The sequence below is a fragment of the Trichoderma evansii genome, assembly GCF_050947405.1.
Source record: "Trichoderma evansii strain SZMC 28006 chromosome Unknown GGI43scaffold_2, whole genome shotgun sequence".
NCBI lineage: Eukaryota > Fungi > Ascomycota > Sordariomycetes > Hypocreales > Hypocreaceae > Trichoderma > Trichoderma evansii.
The window spans coordinates 1772583-1794250 of record NW_028145204.1 but is presented as its reverse complement, the minus strand read 5'-3'; the positions used below and the strand labels follow the sequence as shown (position 1 = coordinate 1794250).

Sequence of the window (21668 nt, the reverse complement as noted above, 5' to 3'; positions counted from 1 at the left end):
CGGAATATTGAGATACCCAAATAATTTTCGAAATATAATTGCTGGAAAAATGACAATTGAAGTTGTAAAGACAACTCCAATAACACCGCAAAAATGAGTTGTTTGAATCATGAAAGCGCAAATTAAGAAAAAAATTGAATCTCTTCTTTGATATATAATACATAAAATTTTTGTTGTACATGTACCTCGACCATCTATCGTGTCATAAAGATCATGCGAATGCTCCCAAGATATTTTTCTCCTTCTTTTCTCTCTCCATCCTCTTTACTCCATTGCGACTACGGCACCAAGCTCCTTCATGGTGGCAATGATCTTCTCAGCCTCCTCCTTGGGCACGTTCTCCTTCATCATCTTCGGCGCACTCTCGACGAACTTCTTGCTGTCGACCAAGCTCAAGCCCAGCAGGCCCTTGACTTCCTTGATGACCTTGGCCTTGGCGGCGGCGTCAATTGACTGCAGTTTCAGGGTGAAGAGGGTCTTCTCGGCGGGGGCAGCAGGAGCCTCCTCGGCTTCCTCAACAGCAGCGGCGGGGGCGGCAGCAGGAGCGGCAGCGAAGCCACCGATGGGCATATCGGGAATGTTCAGAGTGCTCTATTTAAAAGACTTCATGTTAGTTGGCTGTTCGACCATGGCAAATTGGATTTGCCGCTGTGCTCCTAGGGAATCCATGTTTTACTTTTAGGCTTGAGACCAAATCGGCAGTCTCCAGCAGAGTCAGCTTGCTGATCTGGTCGACAATCTCGGCAATCTTGGGGTTTGCGGCGGCCGCCTCTGTTGAGTTGTACCGTCTCGTTGTGCATGACACTCGGAGCATTTGTGCGGAGGATCGGGAAGAGGTGGCAGATCGCAACTGGCGAGCGCAGCTGCGCGCCGCAAACCGACACGGGAGAGCCATTGTTTGTTGTTGAGAGGGATTGGCTGCAATTCGCAATTCGTGGGGTATTCTCTCAGATCGCTGGCCCTCGTAAGATGCCTGGCCTTGAAGTTTTTCGAAAGCTTCAGTCTGCCGGGATCATGGCGGGTCCTGATTGGCCCGGAAATTCGTAGCGCCGAGTGCCCCTCCTTGATGCACCCTTGTGCCCGACTAGGAAAAAAAAAAGTTGGCGGGCTCTCATATAAAGAAAAAAAAAAGTTAAGAGGCGCGAAGGCGACACTCTGGAGAGCAGCGAAAATTCGTCGACAGAGCGCAATCATGGCCATGATTGATGTCTCGAGGCAGAGGAGGTCGCTCCTTAGGGATGCGGCTGTATTGGATCATCTGCCCTCTGAATTGCTTGAAATTATCAAGCATCAGTCGTCGACGAAGCTCTTTGATGCTGTATCAGAGGCGGCGCTCTCACCATCACTTACAGAGCGAATCTTTGTGCATTTTGAAGATGTTTTTTCAGACATTTGCGCACGATGGATTCTTAACGCCGGTAATGGACCTCGACGCTTATTAGTTGCATCAGCTGTAGCTAGACTTTTGCCGTTTGCGCCATATCTTTCGACTTTTCTTCGATGTTCCAGTAAAACTGGCGATGAAGCCGCGCAGGGACCTTCACTTCATTTGGTGCTGCCAATCCTCGACGCTTCACTGGGCCTGGATGCAGATGCTTTATTGCAGGTTTTATTAGCATATTGGAGACTTTTCAGCTTTGATCTGAGAACTTTCAGCCCATTGATTTCACCCGAGTACTTACAGAGCTTGTTTGCGCATGAGAGCAGAGCAGTGAGATACCTTGCGATTCGAATCTTCTGCCAACTCTTTCACGCCTCCGACTACAAACTTGAATCTCTTATTGACACGCACGTCGGCAATGCGAATGCCATCACTGCAGATTTTGACGGTGCACCTGTTGATTATGGATTCCTGTCGCTGCATGAGCATGCACGTGCGAAGAAGATCATCGCTTTGCGCCAGCGAGTTACTCGAGAAGACCAGGAATCCGAAGACAACCACGAACCAGTCCTCCAATCCCTTACTCAATATGCAATTTCTTACGGCAAGATCGTTCTCCCGCGACCACTTATACCAGATGACAACTCCTCAGACCTTGTAATGACAGCAACCACCACGAATAACCTCGAACGACTTGCCGCCATGATTCGAAAACCCGAACCTATCCTTCTTCACGGCCTACCTGGTGTCGGAAAGACGGCGTTGGTCCACGAAATCGCCAAGCAGCTTGGAATGTACTCCAGCATGGTCACGCTGCACTTGAACGAGCAGACCGACGCAAAAATGCTTATTGGCCTCTATTCGACAGACTCAAAACCAGGTAGCTTTTCGTGGCGTCCGGGTGTGCTGACCACAGCTATTAAAGAAGGCAGATGGGTACTGGTGGAGGATCTGGACCGAGCCCCTACCGAAGTTCTCAGCACCTTTCTCCCCCTGATCGAGCGAAACGAGCTGTTGATTCCGAGCCGAGGCGAGAGGATAAAAGCTGCGAATACCTTCCGCCTTTTTGCGACTGTTAGAACATCTCGAGGAATGAATGGACGAGAGAACCTTCCCAGCATTGTTGGTATGCGATTTTGGCAATCTCTGACTACTGAACCTATGGTACAGCCAGAACTAGAGGAGGTAGTCTTGCAAACCTATCCCATGCTGCGAAAGTTTCTTCCCGGAATCATTGCCGTCTATGGTCGTCTGGCGCAAATTAGTAACGGACCTCGTGCTCTGCCTCGAGGTCGACTCATGGACCGACAAATGAACTTGCGAGATTTGCTCAAGTGGTGTCGGCGGTTGCAAGAGTGCCTGCTGGCAGCAGGCTCAACGACTGGAGAGGAGCCTATAACCGAAAGCACGAGAGACTGGATGTTCATGGAAGCTGTCGACTGCTTTGTGGGAAGCTGTCCAGATGACGAGCTTGGCAAGCAGCTTATCTACGCCATTGCCGAAGAGATGCATTTGTCCAAAGAACGGGCAGACCATTATTTGACTGCCAATATACCCCCTTTGGAGGAGAATGATGTTCAATTCAGCATAGGGCGTGTCCAGCTGCGGAAGAAGAAGACTGTAGCCCGACTACACAAGTCAAAACGACCATTTGCAAGCACTGCTCACGCTAAAAAGCTGTTGGAGCAAATTGCTGTAGCTGTCAAACTCAACGAACCAGTACTTCTCGTCGGAGAGACGGGTATAGGAAAGACTACAGTCGTTCAACAGCTGGCTGAGTCGCTTGGTCACAAGCTTATCGCTGTCAATCTTTCACAACAAAGTGAGGTGGGCGATCTGTTGGGTGGATTCAAGCCGGTCAATCTCCGAAGTCTCGCTGTGCCCCTGAAAGAAGAGTTCGAGGATCTCTTTGCAGCAACAGGAATATCTGCATCAAAGAACCAGAAGTATCTTGAGCAAGTTGGAAAGTGCTTTGCCAAGGGACAGTGGTCAAGATTATCCAAGCTGTGGAGAGAGGCACCGAAAATGTTCCTCAAGATTATATCTGAACTAGAGCGCATTCAGTCAGAGAAGGCTGAGGAGCGAAATGGGGATGCACAGCCGACGAAGAGGCGGAAGACTCATTCGAAGCTACAAACACTCTTGGATTTGAAGCCCAGATGGGATCAGTTTGCGCGTACTCTTGAGCAGTTTGAGATTCAAATTTCGGGCGGGTCAACCAGCTTTGCATTCTCTTTCGTAGAAGGAAATTTGGTAAAGGCTGTCAGAAATGGCGACTGGGTCCTTCTGGATGAGATCAACTTGGCCTCACCAGATACTCTTGAGAGCGTTGCAGATCTGCTTACTGGACCGGGTGAGAAGCCGTCTATCCTTCTCTCTGAAACAGGAGAGATTGAGAAGATTGTAGCACACCCCAATTTCCGCATATTTGGCGCTATGAACCCGGCAACTGATGTTGGAAAGAGAGATTTGCCTATAGGTATTCGATCAAGGTTTACTGAGCTCTATGTGAAAAGCCCTGATAAAGACTTGAAAGATCTACTCACAATCATCAAGACATATTTGGGCAATGGTAGCAACAAGAATGACCAAGCTGGAGATGACATTGCACGCCTTTATCTCAACACCAAACGAATGGCAGAAGAGAAACGAATTGTAGATGGAGCGAACGAGGTCCCCCATTTCAGTCTTCGTACACTGACCAGAGTACTGAGTTATGTCAACACAATAGCGCCCTTCTATGGTCTACGGCGAGCTATGTATGAAGGATTCTCCATGGGATTCTTGACGCTTCTGGACCGAAATTCTGAAAAGATGCTTCTGCCATTAATTTATCACCACCTTCTGGACAAGCATGGAAATCCGCAGTCTCTTCTTTCTCAGCCCCCTAAGCACCCCGGCGATGGCAGAAATTATGTTAAATTTCAGAACCAGGTCCGCGACCGACAATACTGGTTATTCCAAGGCGCAGAGACTCCCATTGAGCGAGATGATTACATCATAACGCCTTATGTGGAGAGAAATCTTCTTAACCTTGTTCGAGCAACTTCCACGAGGCGTTTCCCCATCTTGATTCAAGGACCTACGTCTGCTGGTAAAACAAGTATGATTGAATACTTGGCAAATTTTACTGGTAATCGATTTGTTCGAATCAATAACCACGAGCATACCGATCTTCAAGAGTATCTGGGTACATATGTTTCAGGAGCTGATGGGAAACTGCGCTTTCAGGAGGGTCTCCTGGTTCAGGCCATGCGACAGGGACACTGGATCGTTCTTGACGAGCTGAACTTGGCGCCCACTGATGTTCTCGAAGCTCTCAACCGTCTGCTTGACGATAACCGCGAACTGTTGATCCCCGAAACCCAGGAAATTGTTAAGCCTCACGAAAACTTTATCCTCTTTGCCACTCAAAATCCTCCTGGCCTTTACGGAGGAAGAAAGGTGCTATCCAGAGCGTTCCGAAACCGATTCCTCGAACTGCATTTCGACGACATTCCAGAAGACGAGCTGGAGTTTATTCTCCAGCAGCGTAGCCGCAATACTTCACCTCCCGACTGCAGACGCATTGTCAATGTCTATAAGGAACTGTCACGCCTCCGTCAGACTAGCAGACTTTTTGAGCAGAAAGACAGTTTTGCCACTCTTCGAGATCTGTTTCGATGGGCTCTTAGAAAGGCAGATACTCGTGAAGAAATTGCTGCTCATGGATTTATGCTCCTGGCCGAAAGAGTGCGCAACGATGAGGAAAGATTAGCTGTGAAACAAGTCATTGAGAAAGTGTTCAAAGTTGCGCTCAATCCTCAGGATCTTTACTCTGCCGAATTGGCGCCAGAACTGAAGCACCTTACTGACCGATCCAATGCGCAAGGCGTTGTCTGGACCCACGCAATCAGGAGGCTGTATGTGCTAGTGTCTCGCGCTTTACAGAACAATGAGCCTGTTCTCTTGGTTGGTGAAACTGGATGCGGTAAAACAACTGTTGTCCAGTTGCTCGCAGAGGTTTTGGGTAGACAATTGCATATTATCAATGCCCACCAAAACACGGAAACTGGAGACATTATTGGTTCTCAACGCCCTATACGAAACAGAGGCGCTATCCTCGAGGCTCTAGATGTTGATGTGACTGAGGTTTTGAAACAGTGCGATGTTGATACCTCTGGCTCGGCAGCAGATAGGCTGGAGAGGTATAAGTCGCTTGGCAGTGCAGTCCTCGAGAGAATCCCAGAACAGACCAAAGAGCGGATAACATCGAATGAGACCAGAAGCATGGCTTTGTTCGAATGGTCAGATGGTGCTCTTGTTGAGGCTATGCGTGGTGGTCACTTCTTCCTTCTTGACGAAATCTCATTGGCCGATGACTCTGTTTTGGAACGACTGAACTCAGTCCTTGAACCTCAGAGAACACTTCTACTGGCAGAAAAGGGAGTAGATAACTCGTTCGTTGTTGGCGCAGACGGTTACCAGTTCTTTGCTACCATGAACCCTGGCGGTGACTTTGGTAAAAAGGAGCTTTCTCCGGCTTTGCGAAACCGCTTCACCGAAATATGGGTTCCTCCCTTGTCAGATAGCGATGATATCTATGACATAACTCGGACAAAACTGACTGATGCTGCCAAGAGCTATGCAGAAGCTGTAGTCAAGTTTGCGGCTTGGTTTGGTGCCACGTTCCGACCTATGGCTACTGCTCCATTCTCCGTACGAGAGGTCCTTGCTTGGGTTCAGTTTATTAATGCATCTACAGATGAGGATGTTGTTCTCTCAATTGTTCATGGTGCTGCTGCTATCTTCGTAGATAGTTTGGGTGCCAATCCTTCCGCCATCCTGGCGACAGATATCAACGCCATTCACCGTCAGCGGGTGGAATGCTTGAGCAAATTGGGAGAGCTACTTGGCCGAGACGTTACTACTACTTATCAAACACAGCCTGAACTTACTGTTACCGATTCTCACTTGACCATCGGAGGGTTCAGTGCTCCTCGAACAGAGGCTGCTTCAAACCCTTCAAGCTTCGCTTTCCATGCGCCAACCACGCGCCTGAACGCCATGAGGGTCATCCGAGCTATGAAGACGCAAAAGCCTATTCTGCTGGAAGGAAGCCCTGGTGTTGGAAAAACTTCTTTGGTGGTTGCGCTGGCTCAAGCATGCGGCCGACCGTTGACGAGAATCAATCTGTCAGATCAAACTGATTTGATGGATCTTTTCGGAACGGATGTTCCTGTCGAGGGAGAAGAGGCGGGTAACTTTGCATGGCGAGATGCGCCTTTCCTCCAAGCGATGCAGAAAGGTGAATGGGTTCTTCTCGATGAGATGAATCTTGCTTCACAGTCTGTCCTTGAGGGTTTGAACGCTTGCTTGGACCACCGTGGAGAAGTATACATCTCTGAGCTTGATCAGGTGTTTAAACGCCATCCCAATTTCCGCCTCTTTGCTGCCCAGAATCCTCACCACCAAGGTGGTGGCCGAAAGGGTCTACCAGCATCCTTCGTCAATCGATTTGTCGTTGTATATGCCGATGTTTTCAAGGATGATGATCTCAAGCTGATTGCCAGCCACAGCTTCCCACAGCTGTCTGACGACGTCGTTAGTTTGCTGATCCAGTTTGTATCGCAGATTGAACATCATCTCCTTGTTGAAAAGTCATTTGGCGCACAAGGCAGCCCATGGGAGTTCAACCTTCGAGACGTTCTTAGATGGCTCAACCTACTGAGCTCGTCAGATCCGCTCCTGAAAACTCGACATGTTGAAGATTTCCTTGACATCGTAATCAGGCAACGATTCCGGACTGAAGCCGACCGTGCAGAGGTAGACAAGATATTCCGACGTGTTATTACATGGCAGCCTCGCTTTCGCCACTTTTATCATGATCTCGGATCCCAGTTTGGTCAAGTTGGTCTTGCTCTGTTAGACAGAAATCTGAGCTCCCAGCCAGAGAGACTGCCCAGCATTGACATCGTACCAAGACTCCCAGAACTTGAGTCCATAATGCTATGTGTAAAGCAGGATATTCCTTGTATTCTCAGCAGTCCTTCTGGATATGGTAAATCTGTGCTGTTGGAATATGTTGCAGCTCTTGCCGGAAAGCCACTTGTCGTGTTCCCCATGAATGCAGATATTGATACTATGGATCTTGTTGGAGGCTTTGAACAAGCTGATCCTTTACGAGAAATCAACGCTACTATCCGAAATTTGAGAGATTTCTTACAACAGTCTATCATGTCAGTTGTTCCTGGCCAAGCTCCAAGCTCAGTTTTACAGCTGCTTTATCAACTCGACAGCTATAATGGCGATAGCGATAGCATCCCTACGATTCGCGCCTCCATCGAAACCCTACTCCAGCAGATTGCCGAGGGCTCTGAAGTTTATATCTCGCTTTCCAAAGCTCTAGAAATCTTCCACAGCCCTCTGGTTCTCTCAAATCCCCGCTTTGAATGGCTTGATGGAGTCATTGTAAAGGCTTTAGAAACTGGCCAGTGGCTTGTCTTGGATAATGCCAATATGTGCAACGCTTCCGTCTTGGATAGATTGAACTCCTTGCTTGAACCCAATGGTTTCCTTAGCATCAACGAACACTGTGGCCCTGGAGGAGAACCTCGAATCGTCAGACCTCACCCCGAGTTCCGCATTTTCTTGACCATGGATCCTCGCCACGGTGAACTCTCTCGTGCTATGAGAAACCGTGCCATTGAGATTCACATGTACACTCCACCGCCTGTCATGGATGCAAGCCTTGCCAGGATGTCACATGTAGAGAGCTCCCTCCAGCGATACCTCAAATCTACAGAGTATTCAGATGCCTTATTTTCTGAAGAAGCTGATGTAGAGGCTAGCCAAGTCTCCCTGGAGAACCTTTCCATCAAGGACGTTGCTCTTCTTCCAAGATTCACCAAGTCGACTACAGCTGAACATGCCTCATACTCGAATCTTGTACAAGAATTCTTGAGCTTTTTAGAATCGCCATTGGGGTCTCGGTTACAGATATCTCTCAAGGAACTGTATTCTCAATTAGCAGGCACTGCTTCTGATGCTCTAGCTAATTCTCAGGTCAGTAAACCTTTCCTCATTCATATGAAAAATGCAATTGCTAACGTTGAACTAGCCACTCCACCCCCTTAATAACATTACTGTTGGCAATATGCTTCCTTCTGTCGATGCGGCTAGATGGAACGCTGCTCGTTACGATACTTACCGTCACCTGTATCAGATTCAAAACACCATCACTGCGCAGCAATCACAGGCTCGTTCATCAAAGCTTGTCTCCTTGAACAGACTGCAAAGATCTCTCATTAGTGATCGTGTTGCTGCCGTATCAAAAGACTCTACTGTAAAGATTGGTCTCTTTATTTCTTCACTTCTGAATGCATTGACGGAATGCTTTGGGCTCGAAATGCTAGCATACGACACTTTGGAGGTAAGTAGTAAAATAAAATGACTAGCTAGACTTGGAGAAAGGCTGCTAATTCATTATAATAGGGCACTCAGTTCATCAGAGCTATTCGACGCTATATCGATCGTACGATTGCTCTTGCGACGAGCAGCGATTTTGATGAGGCCACATTTCAAGCTCACTTGGCTCAGGGCACCGCTCTCTTGAAGAAGCAGGCACTGGCCGCACGATCCGATAGTAGCCGTCAACTCGCTTCTTATATCTTAGGAAGATTAGAGGACGACTTTGACAGTGGATTCAAGCTGAGTACTGGTTTGAGTATGGAGTCGCTCTGGAACTTAATGCGACCCATCCCTATTCCTGACAAGTCAGTACTTGACCGATCCATGGAGCTTGACCGACTGGGTACTCGATTTGATAGTCTACGGTGGAAAGCTGGAGCTTCTGTTGCAGACTTGTCGAAAGCTCAACAGACTCTTGAACAAGCCTACAAGATCATCAGGGATGGTGTTCTCACAACGGATGGCCTGGTGAAGGATCTTATTACTGGAATTGAATCTCTGGAGAGCCGTATTGCAGATGAAGAAGTTGAACTGCTACCCTTCTTGGCGAAAGAGTTTGAGGCTCTGAGACAATTCGACACGCTTCGGTCTATTTCTCCTAGAATGTTATTGGATAACGGAATCCAAGATCTTTCAATTTTGTCCAATGTTCCGACAAAGGCAAGGCTATCACTTATGAGCGTCACTAAAGAAGCGGCACTTTTACAGTCTATGGATTGTTTAGTACAGCAAGACCAATTCGCATGGGACGGAACGTTTGCACCTACGCTATGGTCTAAATTGCAAGCGATGAGTGGAGTTAGTCTTGGATCTCTGGCATTGCTCGATGTAGAGTTACCTGCTCTTGGACGACACATTGCCTCGCTGTCTGCTGAGGTGGCCGCTGATCCGCTACCAAAACTAAACAAAGTTCTCCAGCAGCTGATCTTTGAAGTCTTTGGAGCTCATGCTGCAAGCCTCAAAGTTGCTGCTATGCATGCCTATGCCATTGCTGAGGAGAAAGTCAAGAAGCAATCCATTCAATTGCAAGATACTAGCCTCTTTGATATCCTTTTGCATGGCATTGAACCACTTCATCTCCAGCAAGTCGCGGAACAGCATCTGGTTCCAGCCTTGGTTTCTTTACTTGCAGAGACGAATGACAGCCGGCATACATATCTATCGGCATTGGCGTGGACTCACTTCAGCGTGGGTGTTCTGAAGCTGTATGTTCCGGATCGTGTCTTTGATCCTCAGCTGCGTCCAAAGATTGAAAGAGAGTTCTTTGAAGAGCTCCAAAATAGTCTGTCCGATAATATATCCTCTTTGATAGCTTTTGAGAGGAAATTCACCGGACAGAATACAAATGAACGCATTGAATTGCTGAGCCAAGAGCTTTCTGGGATGGGACCTTTGCCCGATGAAGTTCAACCAGTTTTCCGACCAGAAGTTTCGGAACTTACTCGACTACATGCCGAATTTTCCAACATTTTGAAGGCCATCACGAGTCCGGCTCTTCGATCCGCATTGGAGCCATCTAATGGCACTAATGCTCCTGGAGAAAGAGAAGGACTTGCACTCGTGAAGGAAAATGTTAAACGTCTTCAAGACCGACTTACTGCTCGATTTGAAGCGTATCAAGATATGACTAGGCCTGCCGCGAATCTTTTGCAGTGCTTGTTGGTTGGTTTATCGCTTTATGACGCGGCTGCGGCCACATCACTAGCGCTATCCACGACGCAGCTTCTGGACACCACACCTTTCTTCGGAGGCTCAACTTGGGATATTTCTTCGAAATCATCCTTGGAGAAGAACTTTGAATTTCTCAGCCTTATCCGAGTTGCTGTGAATGTCGAAGGAGATGAATGTCTCCAACCAGGCATACGAGAGGCCATCTTTGAAAGCTTCCATACATTTTATGATGACTGGACCAAGAAGCTGGAGGCAGACAGGAAAGCTGAAGAGACGAAGGGCAGCCTCTATCAATTCCGTGGATCGCTTGAAGATGAAGAGGAAATTGACGAACAAGAATTCAACGAGCTGTTCCCAACATTCGATGCGGATAATGAGACTGATCATCCAGTAAACAGCGATCGTTCAGGAAATAAGAAAGATCTCGTTCGTAACATGTCACTCAAGGTTTCTGAGGCTCATAGGAGGATCTTCTTGGATAGAGAAGATGCTCAGATTTCGATTCAGAACTTGAGTAAAGACTTGGGCAACCGAGTCGCGAATGAGACCAAGGATAAGCCGTATCTTGATCGTGGACTGAACAACAGAATGCTCGCGAGCACGATGCTTATGCTTGACGGGAAACTCAACAGGCTGCAAACAACTGAAAAGGAGAAATCGTATAGCTTCTATACCAGCCCTAACTTGCCTGAAGCTCGACAACTTGTGATTCTCGTCGGCAAGATCAAGGCCCGCTTCCGTGAGCTGCAGCTTGTGGATGAAATTGGCCACATGCAGCCCCTGGCAGACGTCATCAAGTACTGCAATAGCGTCCTCGAACTCATCCATGAAGATCCTCTGGCTAAAATCCTACCCAAGGTGGAGCAACTGCATGCTCACGTCTATGAATGGCAATTTGGAGGATGGGCGAGCAAGGTCTATGCCGTTTTATCGCTTTACAACGCGCTTACGGATACTATTATTCGATGGCGACGATTGGAACTGTCAACTTGGGCTAATCTGTTTGAAATGGAACAAGCGAAATGCCAAGAGGACGCTTATTCCTGGTGGTTCATTGCTTATCAAGTGGTCATTGCTGTTCCCCTTTCAATGGTCGAGTCTCCTACAGAACTGAAGGAGTATGCTGCGTCACTTATCCAGACTTTGGAAACATACTTCTTGACCTCGATTATTGGCCAATTTGCAACTCGTCTGTCACTTTTGAAACAGCTCCAAATCCATCTCCAGCTTCTCGCCAAGGATTATCCCAACTTGACAGTCATCTGCCATGCTCTCACGAATTTCATCTTCTATTATTCTCGTTATGAGAAGTCTGCTGAAACCGCCATCCAAAAGGGCCGAGCCACGCTCGACAAGAAAATGAAAGACGTCCTACTGATGGCTAGCTGGAAAGATACCAATATCAATGCTCTCCGGGAGAGTGCGAAGAGATCTCACCAGAAGCTTTTCAGAATTGTCAGAAAATTCCGTGGAATTTTGGGCACAGAAATGAAAGCGACTATTGAGCAGGGCATTCCCGATGAGACAGTTACTCAGCAGACCGCCTTGGAGAGCCGGGCTGTTGTAGCTGAAGTGCCTAATATCGTCGTTGAGTCTTTGAATGTAGCTCTTCCCGGATGGCTGGATAAGCGCAAACGTCTTGGTAACGTGGTAAAAACAGTATCTGTGATGCATAAAGTGGCCACCAGCCCCGAAATGACCAGTTCTGTTCCTCAGTCACTGGACGCATATCTTTCTGGCTTAGAAGAATCGATGGCAGAGCTGAAGAAAGAAACGCCTTCGACCTTGACTGACGAGAACAAAGAGGAAGTCAAGCACTTGAAGACCAGAAAGCGCAAATTATTTGCCGATACGCTGAAAGATCTACGCGGAATGGGTTTACGGTACAACCTTGGCCAAGACAAGTTAGCTGAGCAAGAATCACTATCTATCGTACTTGCTTCAACTGCGCCATTGGAGTTTTCTGGTTCCAGCACTCTCAGCGAAGCAGAATATTACTTCCATAAGACTCTAGATCTTGCGCCCAGAGTTAGGAATGCTGCCCGAGAGCATTCTGAAGATTTGACGGGCGCCGAGGTCACACGAAGTATCGGCTTCGTGGAAGGATTTATTCATTTTGCTCTGTCTCAGCGAAGCAGCCTTGCGGGCGTTATGTCTGCCTTTGGATCGCTACAAAGCACCTTGCTCGAATTTCAAGATCTGGGCAAATTCGAACAGCTGAATGGCTTATCTCGAAGCCAATGCACCACAGACTTGTCACGACTCCTCCCATGGAGCGTTCAGGGATTGCGATTTGCTATCCACTTGCTGAGCGTTCATGGAAAATTGGGCAAGCTTGATCACAGTGCATTGATTCAAAAGCTTGAGGCATGGAAGACTACGATTGAGCAGCATTCACATAGACTTGGCGAACTAGTTAAGCTTCCTGCACTTTTGACATCTTCTGCGCATACCCAGCTAGAGGAAGATGTCGCTCGAGATTTGGCTGGACTACAATTGGCCGTCACTGAGGCTATCCAGGGTAATCCTGATGTTGCCTTCATTCTCCAGCAGCTTCGTGTTTGGAGCCAGATTACCAATGTTCCTCTAGAAGCTCAAGGTAATACGATGGATCTTTTGGGCTTTGTTGAATCAATTGCTACTCTATGCGACACAGTTCTTGTGGCCGTTGAGAATGCAAAGAAAGCTGGAGCCGAGATTCCGAGAAAAGAGGATGAGGCGACCTGGCTGAAGAGACACAGTGAAGCTTTCTTCTCTATGATCAATCAGCTGTACATGAAGAATATCGAGAAAATTCTCCAGCAGTGTATTCGTGCACTGCAGAAAATCGATCTCGCACAGCCGTTGGCAAGCATGGCCGCAATGAGCGCTATTGCCGTTGCGTCACCAATCTTGGCCCAATTCTCAGCACTATGCCAACAATCCATCACGACCGGTCTTGATATTCACCGCGCCACAGTCAAAGTGGGTTATGGCATGACAAGAGCCTTCACACAGATCGCATCCCAAGGATTCTGTACACCACAAGAGAAATCAGACGAGAAGTCAGGTTCCGACAGCAAAGTAGAGTCTGGCACTGGCCTCGGAGACGGTGAAGGTGCTGAAGACATCAGCAAGGATATCCAAGCTGACGAAGACCTTTCTGAGCTTGCACAAGAAGCGAATAAAGAGAAGAACGAGGATATGGAAGATGAAAAAGACGCAGTCGACATGGCAGACGAGGAGCTGGAGGGTGATATGAACAGCGTGGATGGTGCCGAGGAAGAGGAAGACAAGTCTCAGAAGGGGGATGAAGAGGAAGAAGAAGAGAATGATATGGACGAAGAGGCTGGTGATGTGGATGACCTCGATCCAACTGCCGTTGATGAAAAGATGTGGGATGGCGATGATGAGAAGGCAGAGAAGGATCAAGAAGGTGATAAAGCGAAGGGTCAGAAGCAAGAAGACGAGCAAATGGCCACTGAAGGAGAAGCGAAACAAGACGACGCAGAGCAGGATCAGAGCAAGGATCAGGATCAAGAGCCTGAGGCCAATGAAGGCGATGAACCTGAGAACGAGGAAGTAGAAGACGAGGAGGAAGGCGTCGATGCAAAAGAAGAGTTAAACCGCCAAGACCAAACAGTGGAAGAGAATGATGCGCTGGAGCTTCCCGAAGATATCGATATGAATCTTGACGAGAACGATGCGGCAGGCTCAGAGGATGAGGATGACTTGGATCTCATGTCAGACATTGAGAACGAAGACAAAGAGCAGGAAGAACAGCCTAATGATGCGCAAGCGGTAGATGATGAAGAGATGGAAGAGGATGCAAAGCCGCAGGTAGAGGAAGAGACTGCTGCTGATGACGAGGTCAGCGAAGCTGAAGAGATTGAAGAAAACGTCGGAGAAGAAATCAAGGAAGAACAGGAGCCTGAGCAAGAAGAAGAGGAGAAGAAAGAGGAACAACAAGAAGAGAGCAAGCCTGAGCCTCAACCTAAGCAAGAGGAAAATAAGGCAGACAACGACAATGCAGCCCCCAGCGATGTCAAGAGCTCTGGAATAGACCAAAACGCAGATTCCATGGATGTGGATGATGAATTCCAAGCCAAGGCGGCCCAGCAAGATGAAGGTGATATGGGAGACGGCGCCGCTGACCAGGATACGAGTGCTGGAAACAAGGGGGCTACATCACGATCAAAGGAGACTGCAGACAAGCCTGAAAATGACAATTCAGAGGAAGAGGCTCGCAGTGATCCTTTCAAGAAGCTGGGTGATGCATTGGAGAGATGGCATCGCCAGCAGTCAGACATTAAGGATGCAAATCCAGAAGAGGATGAAAAGCAGCACGGACAAGATTCTGAAGAACAAGAAAGACGCGAATTCCAACATCTGCAGGACGACAATGCAGCTGAAGATACTCAGGCGCTAGGCACAGCAGACAAGGAAGAGGCGCAGCCCCTGGATGAGTCTATGGCAATTGATGAAGAGAAGCAAGATCCAGGCAGTCGTGTAATGGAAGAAGACGAGACCGAAAAGGAGGCCGAAGAAGAGGCTGATAAAATGGATCTTAGCGAGCCAGCAGATGAAGACAAGGATGCGGCCGCTAACGACGGCGATGATAGCCGGACTGGTGTAAAGACGAGACAAGGTGCTTACAACAAAGAGTCTACGCCTGAAGACGAGGAAGAAGACGACCAGAAAGCCAAGACAGATGAAGAAGAGGAAGATGTTCAGGATGCGTCAACCCAACTATCGACAACTCACCTTTGGGAGGATCAGAGACCGCTCCGCGACTTTTCTGACTGTCTTGAGCAGTGGACTGAACTTCAAACCAAGTCCCACAGCTTGTCGCTATCTTTAACATCTCAGCTGCGACTGATTCTCACCCCATCTCAGTCTACCAAATTGTCGGGATCGTTCCGTACCGGAAAGCGGCTGAACATTAAGCGCATTATCCCTTACATCGCTTCCAGCTACAAGCGAGACAAGATCTGGATGCGACGTAGCATCCCGACTAAGCGAACTTACCAGATCATGCTGTGCGTGGACGACAGTAAGAGTATGGGAGAGTCGTCATCAGGCGCATTGGCCATGGAGTCACTGGTCATGGTCTCACGCTCCCTGACGATGCTTGAGGCCGGCCAAGTGGGTGTATTGGGCTTTGGCGCTGATGTCTTTACGGCGCACGAGCTGACAGACCCATTTGCTTCGGATGCCGGTGCCAAGGTCCTACAGCGATTTTCATTTGGTCAAGACAGGACAGACATCGCACTGCTGATCCGACAGACCATTGACACATTCCGCACGGCACGACAGCGGTCCAGTGGAGGAGCAGACCTATGGCAACTCGCGCTGATCCTCTCTGACGGACTGACACCATCTTCAGCTCACGACTCCATCCGACGCCTGCTCCGTGAGGCAATGGAGGAGCGCATCATGATTGTCTTTATTATCATGGACGACACGGGCAAGAAGAAGGGAGACAGCGTGCTGGAGCTCAAGGAGGCCAAGTTTGTGAGCGAAGGGGGCGAGAGCAGAGTGGTGATTGAGCGGTACTTGGACACGTTCCCCTTCCAGTACTATCTGATTGTGCATAATTTGGAGGAGCTGCCGAGCGCGCTGGCGGGATTGCTGCGCACATGGTTTGCAGAGGTGGCATCGTAATATATAAAAAGCACGGTATATGGAGTTATGATTTTTTTTTGGTTCGCATTGGGATGGGATGGATAGACGGATATGATTATGTATAGAATTGTGTATACGCGATGCATTTGAAGTTTGTGAGTCAAGAATTTACAAGTTTATTGTTACATGTTTTACAGTATATATGTGCCAAGATGCAGATTCAAAATGCTGAGTGACGCCATCCAAAGAGGTTGCATCCCTGCATGAGTCAATATGCACATGCTAGCCGGCCATCATGCAGTAGTGCACGCAAACCAATGCAGCGAATTATTCCATACCGACATTGCGGAATAGAGCTAAAATTGCAGTAAATACTAATAGTACTAGTATTTGAAATTCTTCTCCCTCGTCTTGTCTCTTTTCAGCACATGTCTCACTTGAACGGATACACTAATACGACTAACATGCATTCTGCATACAACTGAGACCTCGTCTCCATATCGCTGCTTTAGTGCCATGTAATTTGAAATACTTTTTTTTTAAACCACGATGACTCAAATTTCAATCCATGGATTTTGGCGGTGAAACATTTCAAAGAGCTATTATACGGAGGAGTATTAATAGTAGTATTTGTGTTTATGGCCGATCATGAGACAGCATGTCGGCTCTTGAACTGTCAGCCAATAGGGCTGTTTTGCATATGAAATGTAGTCCAAGCTCGGTAACACAGCATACCTCGTATAGTTGATGTAAGTAACACCACGATGTATTATTATATGTGCATACCACCTCTTTGCTACCAGATAGTTTTATGATGCCAATCAAAGCTTGTATTATCATAATCTAACCATAGATTTTCTGTTATGCCGACTCTGGATCGGCGCATCTCTATCCGCACTCCATGGGGCGTGAATCCCGAAAAAGATCCGCGCTTTGCAGGATGAATCTCAAATCATGTCAATCAGCCAATTAATGAGCCGCAAGTCGGCCAAGCCAGACCGGGAAGGTGAAATTGGAGCAGACAGAGAATTCCATTTTTTACTGCTTGCATGCATTCATTTTATATAGCCAGGTATTTATATATACTGCTGCATCTATCCTTGTACCAACACACATAACGTGCTCATATCATGCCATTGTACCCCAGCTCTCTAGTCTCTTAGTTTTATTTAGCCACTATAAATCGCCAACCCCGCCATCAGATCCCCAAACCCGGTCGGTCATCGGCATTTCAATTAACAGAACCGTCTTCTCACGAGCTCCCCTTCTTCTTTCTTCTTATTCCACCTCATACCAACTTAACTTGACTCGATTCACCTCTTTATGCAACGACCGTTTCTCCTCCTCAAGTGTCGCCCCCTCATCCCGCCTCTATCATCGCAGCCAAACATCAGACTCTCCCGTCCTCTCTACCGCTCTCTATCGCAATCTACTCCTCCCATCACATCCAAAATGGCTGCTCCCACAGAATTGCGGTTCAGTAAGTCTTCATAGCTACAGCTCACTCCTGTCAATCTGCTGCCCTATCTTCCAACCGAGAGACTTACCATTCCTACAGAGAACCCTGCCATCTTGTAAGTTGGCGCCGGGCCTGAGAGCTCCCCTCACTCACATCATACAATGTGAAAGCGGCCGGACGACGGGAACGAAATCCGAGAACAAATTGCGAAATCAATCAATGGCTGACAACCAATGAAACAGCGTCTGCGATATGCAGGACAAGTTCCGCAACGCCATCTATGAATTCGATAGCATGTGAGTGTATGAAAGCTTGAGCCAGGCGCTGCAACCGCTGGCTGAGCCGAGGTACCCTTCAACACCAAAATCGAGCATCACCACCAATCAACCCACCCTCAATCCATATTCTAGCTAACAAAAATAACAAAAAACAGCGTCAACACCACCGTCAAGCTCCTCACCTACGCCCAGAACCTCGACATCCCCGTCTACGCAACCACCCAGACCGTTGCCAAGCTTGGCGCCACTGTTCCCGCCATCGCCGACATGCTGGGCGTCTCCGAGGTCCACGACAAGACCAAGTTCTCGATGCTCATCCCCTCCATCGCTTCCAGACTCGCGCCCGGCTCGCGCATCGCCCTCGTCGGCATCGAGACGCACATTTGCATCACACAGACTGCGCTGGACCTGCGCGACGCGGGCCACTTCCCGTATGTCATCGCTGACGGTGTGAGCTCTTGTAACAAGGGCGAAGTTGGCATTGCGCTTGATCGGCTGAGGAGCGAGCCTGGTATTGTCGTTACGTCGAGCGAGAGCTGGATGTACGAGTGCTTGGGGGATGCATCACATTCCTTGTTCAAGGGCCTGTTTACGGTGGTCAAGAGTAAGTTGGGCGAAACCAGCAAGGTGTTGAATGTGCTGCCGCCTTCCAAGATTTAAATCGGGGGTATATTTAAGCTTAATAGAAATAACTTCTATCAAATGTTCTACTTTGTTCACTCGGGTGGTTTCATTCTTGCGAGGAATCAATAAAAAGCATTTTACAGGCCTAACAAATGATATTGGGGCATTTAACTTTTCAATTCCTAGCTATCGCAGTAGACATACGATTGCAGACCCAAGTCGAATCAACCGCTGTACAGCTTCATTTGTCGTAATCGAATCGCTGAATATCTACCTCCCATGCTACTACTACTGAGGATTAATTGCCCCTTATTTATCCCTTCGGAAGTGATGCCAATTTCAGACATCTTAATCTGCCGCGGTCGTCGTCTTGGTAGACTTTGCCGTTGCCGGTGGTGTCATCCACGAAAAGGCCGATGCTACTCCGACTGGATTATTCGCCGACCTTGGTAGCGATACCGAAGCCGAAGCCGCCCGACCGCCAGAAGTCGAGCTGGGCTTTGCTGCCTCGCCCTTGCCTTCACTCGTCGCCGCTGGCTTTTTGGTCTCCCATTTAATGCCAGCGTTGGCTGTTGTGGTGGTGCTTTCGCCGCTCATGCTGACCTGGCTCTTGCGCCGACCAAGTTCAGACTTGGATGGGATGGGAGGTTCATACGACGCTCCCGTTCGCGCAGAAGACGAGCTGGACTTTGGGGCTTTGAGGATCTTCATGTTACGTCCTCGTGGCGCCGGCTGGTATCCGCTCAAAGGTCCAGTCTCGCGCTGATCCGTTCCGCTGCCATTGGGATTGCGCCAGGAGCCCCAGATGCCTGATGACGCGTCTCGCCGTGAAGCTTCGGACGCACTTGATCCATCTCTTCTCCGACGCTCAGAGCCATTAACATCTCTTACAGATTTTTCCGTTTCCTCTTCATAATCGGGAACACTATTCGCTCGAACACGATCTGAGGGCTCAGAGTGCGACGTTGCGGGTGACGCCTGGCTTCTTGTGTCACTGCCTCCCAGCTCTTTAGTCGCTGTCGTGGTGGATGTAGGGGTAGCTGTCGTCGTTGCTGATGCTGTCGTCGGTGTAGGTGCTACTTTTTCCTCGCTATCGGTCCTATTGCTATCCCCAAAGACGAACGGTGTGGCATTGGCATTCAGTTTTGGTCGTTCTGGCGTAGCACTGCTGGTTATTATGTGGCGGAATACTTCCTCGTCTTCGGGGCGAATGAAAGGAACCCGGAGTCTATCTCGCTCATTGCTGTAGAGTACCATCGTATTCTGAGAAAAGAGGACATCGGCTGCATGCGCTCTCAGGGCATCACTGCCAATGAATATGCGAACCGCTTTCGATCTGACCTGATCACCGCCACTACCACCACAAATTTCAAAACAAACCGACATCGAAGGCACTGATCCCGCGGCGGAATCGGACCGGCTGCTGTGGCGCGTAATGACAGCTTCTGCAAGATACACGTCTAGTCTAGCTTTATAAGCCCCGCTGACGTCGCGATGAAATTCACTCAACAAGTCTAGCTCTTTAACGAGCGAATACTCAATCGTAGACTTTTGCGACCCCGTGCAAATATCCGCGTAGAGCAGCGTTCCGTGGGCGTAATCCGTAGTCAACCAACAACGAACAATGGATGGAACCGTCCCCAGGACATAGACAGAGGCTGGAAGCCCAGGCATATCAAAGGAAGAATCGTCATCGTCTTCATCGCCAGTGGCAAAGTTGGTGTCAAGGCCAATGCTGCTAGCTCGGCCTGACGCTACAGAATGATGAGAATGCACCGAATGCCCTGCCGAACTGTGTCTGCCATCTGATTTGTGTGACAGCGACCGTTCCATCATGAAACCAGTGCCCGGGCGGACTTGGCCAAAGTCTCCTGAGTGACGGTTGTTTTGGGCGGCCCAGCTAGATCCATGCAAAGCGCTTTCGTCAAATCGGACGCTGTTTGCTCGTGAAGCTGCGCCGCCGCGACGAACCGGCTCCTCTTCCGCAGGACCCAGGTGCAGAGAGCCGAGCAACTGCTCTCCCTGTTCATCCAAGTCGTCAAAGACATCATTTTGAGGAATCTGGACTGGTCCTGAAGAACATTTAGTGTTAGAAGGATCAATTTTTCGACACAACGAGGAGCGAGGGCAATGCAGCTCACCATGTTGTGGCGTTCCAGCCAGGACTCCCGGAAACGGTGAATTCCATACGGACTTTATGGCAGAATCGTCTGCTTGACGCTTCTCTAACCTGAGAATCCGTTCTGAATAATTGGCCTGGGCATACTGGACTTGCTTCAGCTCCATCTGCAGGTTGTACAGCTCTTCCCGAGAAACACCGAAGCGGGATTCCATGTCTGAAGATATTTCAAAGGAGGGAAAACGGAACATATAAATCGCCAAAAGATAAGAGTTCGATCAGTTCGAGTCGGTAAGAGAGACGATAGTGCGATATTAAATAGGTTGCAGGAACAGAGAAATATTAAGCTTAGGTATCAACGCAAAGAAACAGCAGTCAGAATTCAGCCAGGGCTGCACAATGTTGGAGCCACAAAGAGCAAGACGAAAAAAGGATGCCGAGGTGTTGTTGATTTGGTGTTCACTTTGGGGAATATGATGCGGCGTGACTCTTGTCCAGGTTTCCGATCACTCAGAGTATTAATGGCAGTTCACAATCCACATCCCCGACCACATCTCCTTGCCCTGGACCCGCAGGCCACCCAGCCGATAACGCAGTACGTGCGTTATGGCCTGAAGAAAACCAATATTTAGACTTTCCAGGTATGTAATACGTCGAGAGAGACGAGGAATCCTCAAGTAGCGGCGAAGTCGCGTTGCAGATATTGTGTCGGCACGGACACAAAACGGCACCAAGATTGTGGTTTAGCCACACAGACGAAGGATCGTATGCAGGAGTGTCTGCTTATAGGTTCGGTGGCTCAGATGTTATTAATATAATGTAATTGTGCGGCTTGGATAAATCAGTGGCCAGACGTAGGTGTGTAAATAGAGATATGTAGTTATTGTCGGTATGAAGCAGTTCAGAAGTGCCTTTATTTGTAAGACGCAGGTGCTTCTTTTCGCATGAAGAGTCGCGGAGGCCCGCGTGCCGTTAATTAGATAGCCGATAGGTCGATTTCGGAAACGGCAGGAATATTAACACTGTTGGGAATGCGCTGATTACGCGAGCTGGAGAACGAGTCGGTGGGCGGTTTGTATAGAA

The 21668-nt window shown here is 48.6% G+C and overlaps 3 protein-coding genes across 3 annotated transcripts; 1 reads left to right on the top strand and 2 right to left on the bottom strand.

Annotated features, from left to right (window-relative positions):
- Positions 1–122: 122 nt before the first annotated feature.
- GGI43DRAFT_393722 (mitochondrial 54S ribosomal protein bL12m) lies at positions 123–974 on the bottom strand. Its single transcript, XM_083204701.1, has 2 exons — positions 677–974; positions 123–591 (listed from the first exon to the last, which is right to left on the bottom strand). The coding sequence occupies exons 1-2, from the start codon at positions 893–895 to the stop codon at positions 265–267; spliced, it is 546 nt and encodes a 181-aa protein (XP_083065107.1). The 5' UTR covers positions 896–974; the 3' UTR covers positions 123–264.
- A 16583-nt stretch (positions 975–17557) lies between these two features.
- GGI43DRAFT_379650 (AAA family ATPase midasin) lies at positions 17558–18502 on the top strand (the record flags this gene model as incomplete). Its single annotated transcript, XM_083202874.1, has 4 exons — positions 17558–17585; positions 17664–17679; positions 17807–17860; positions 17998–18502. 4 exons carry the CDS (start codon positions 17558–17560, stop codon positions 18500–18502), a joined length of 603 nt encoding a protein of 200 aa, XP_083065106.1.
- Positions 18503–18814: 312 nt separating this feature from the next.
- GGI43DRAFT_420437 (uncharacterized protein) lies at positions 18815–20800 on the bottom strand (the record flags this gene model as incomplete). The annotated part of the gene is made up of 2 exons (XM_083207819.1): positions 18815–20538; positions 20608–20800. 2 exons carry the CDS (start codon positions 20798–20800, stop codon positions 18815–18817), a joined length of 1917 nt encoding a protein of 638 aa, XP_083065105.1.
- Positions 20801–21668: the final 868 nt, after the last annotated feature.

Bases quoted from the DNA above. Each gene is read 5' to 3' on its own strand.
- GGI43DRAFT_393722 (XM_083204701.1), bottom strand. From the start codon at position 895: ATGGCTCTCCCGTGTCGGTTTGCGGCGCGCAGCTGCGCTCGCCAGTTG. The intron at 592-676 runs GTAAAACATGGA...TCTTTTAAATAG, and splicing joins ATTTGGTCTCAAGCCTAAAA to AGCACTCTGAACATTCCCGA.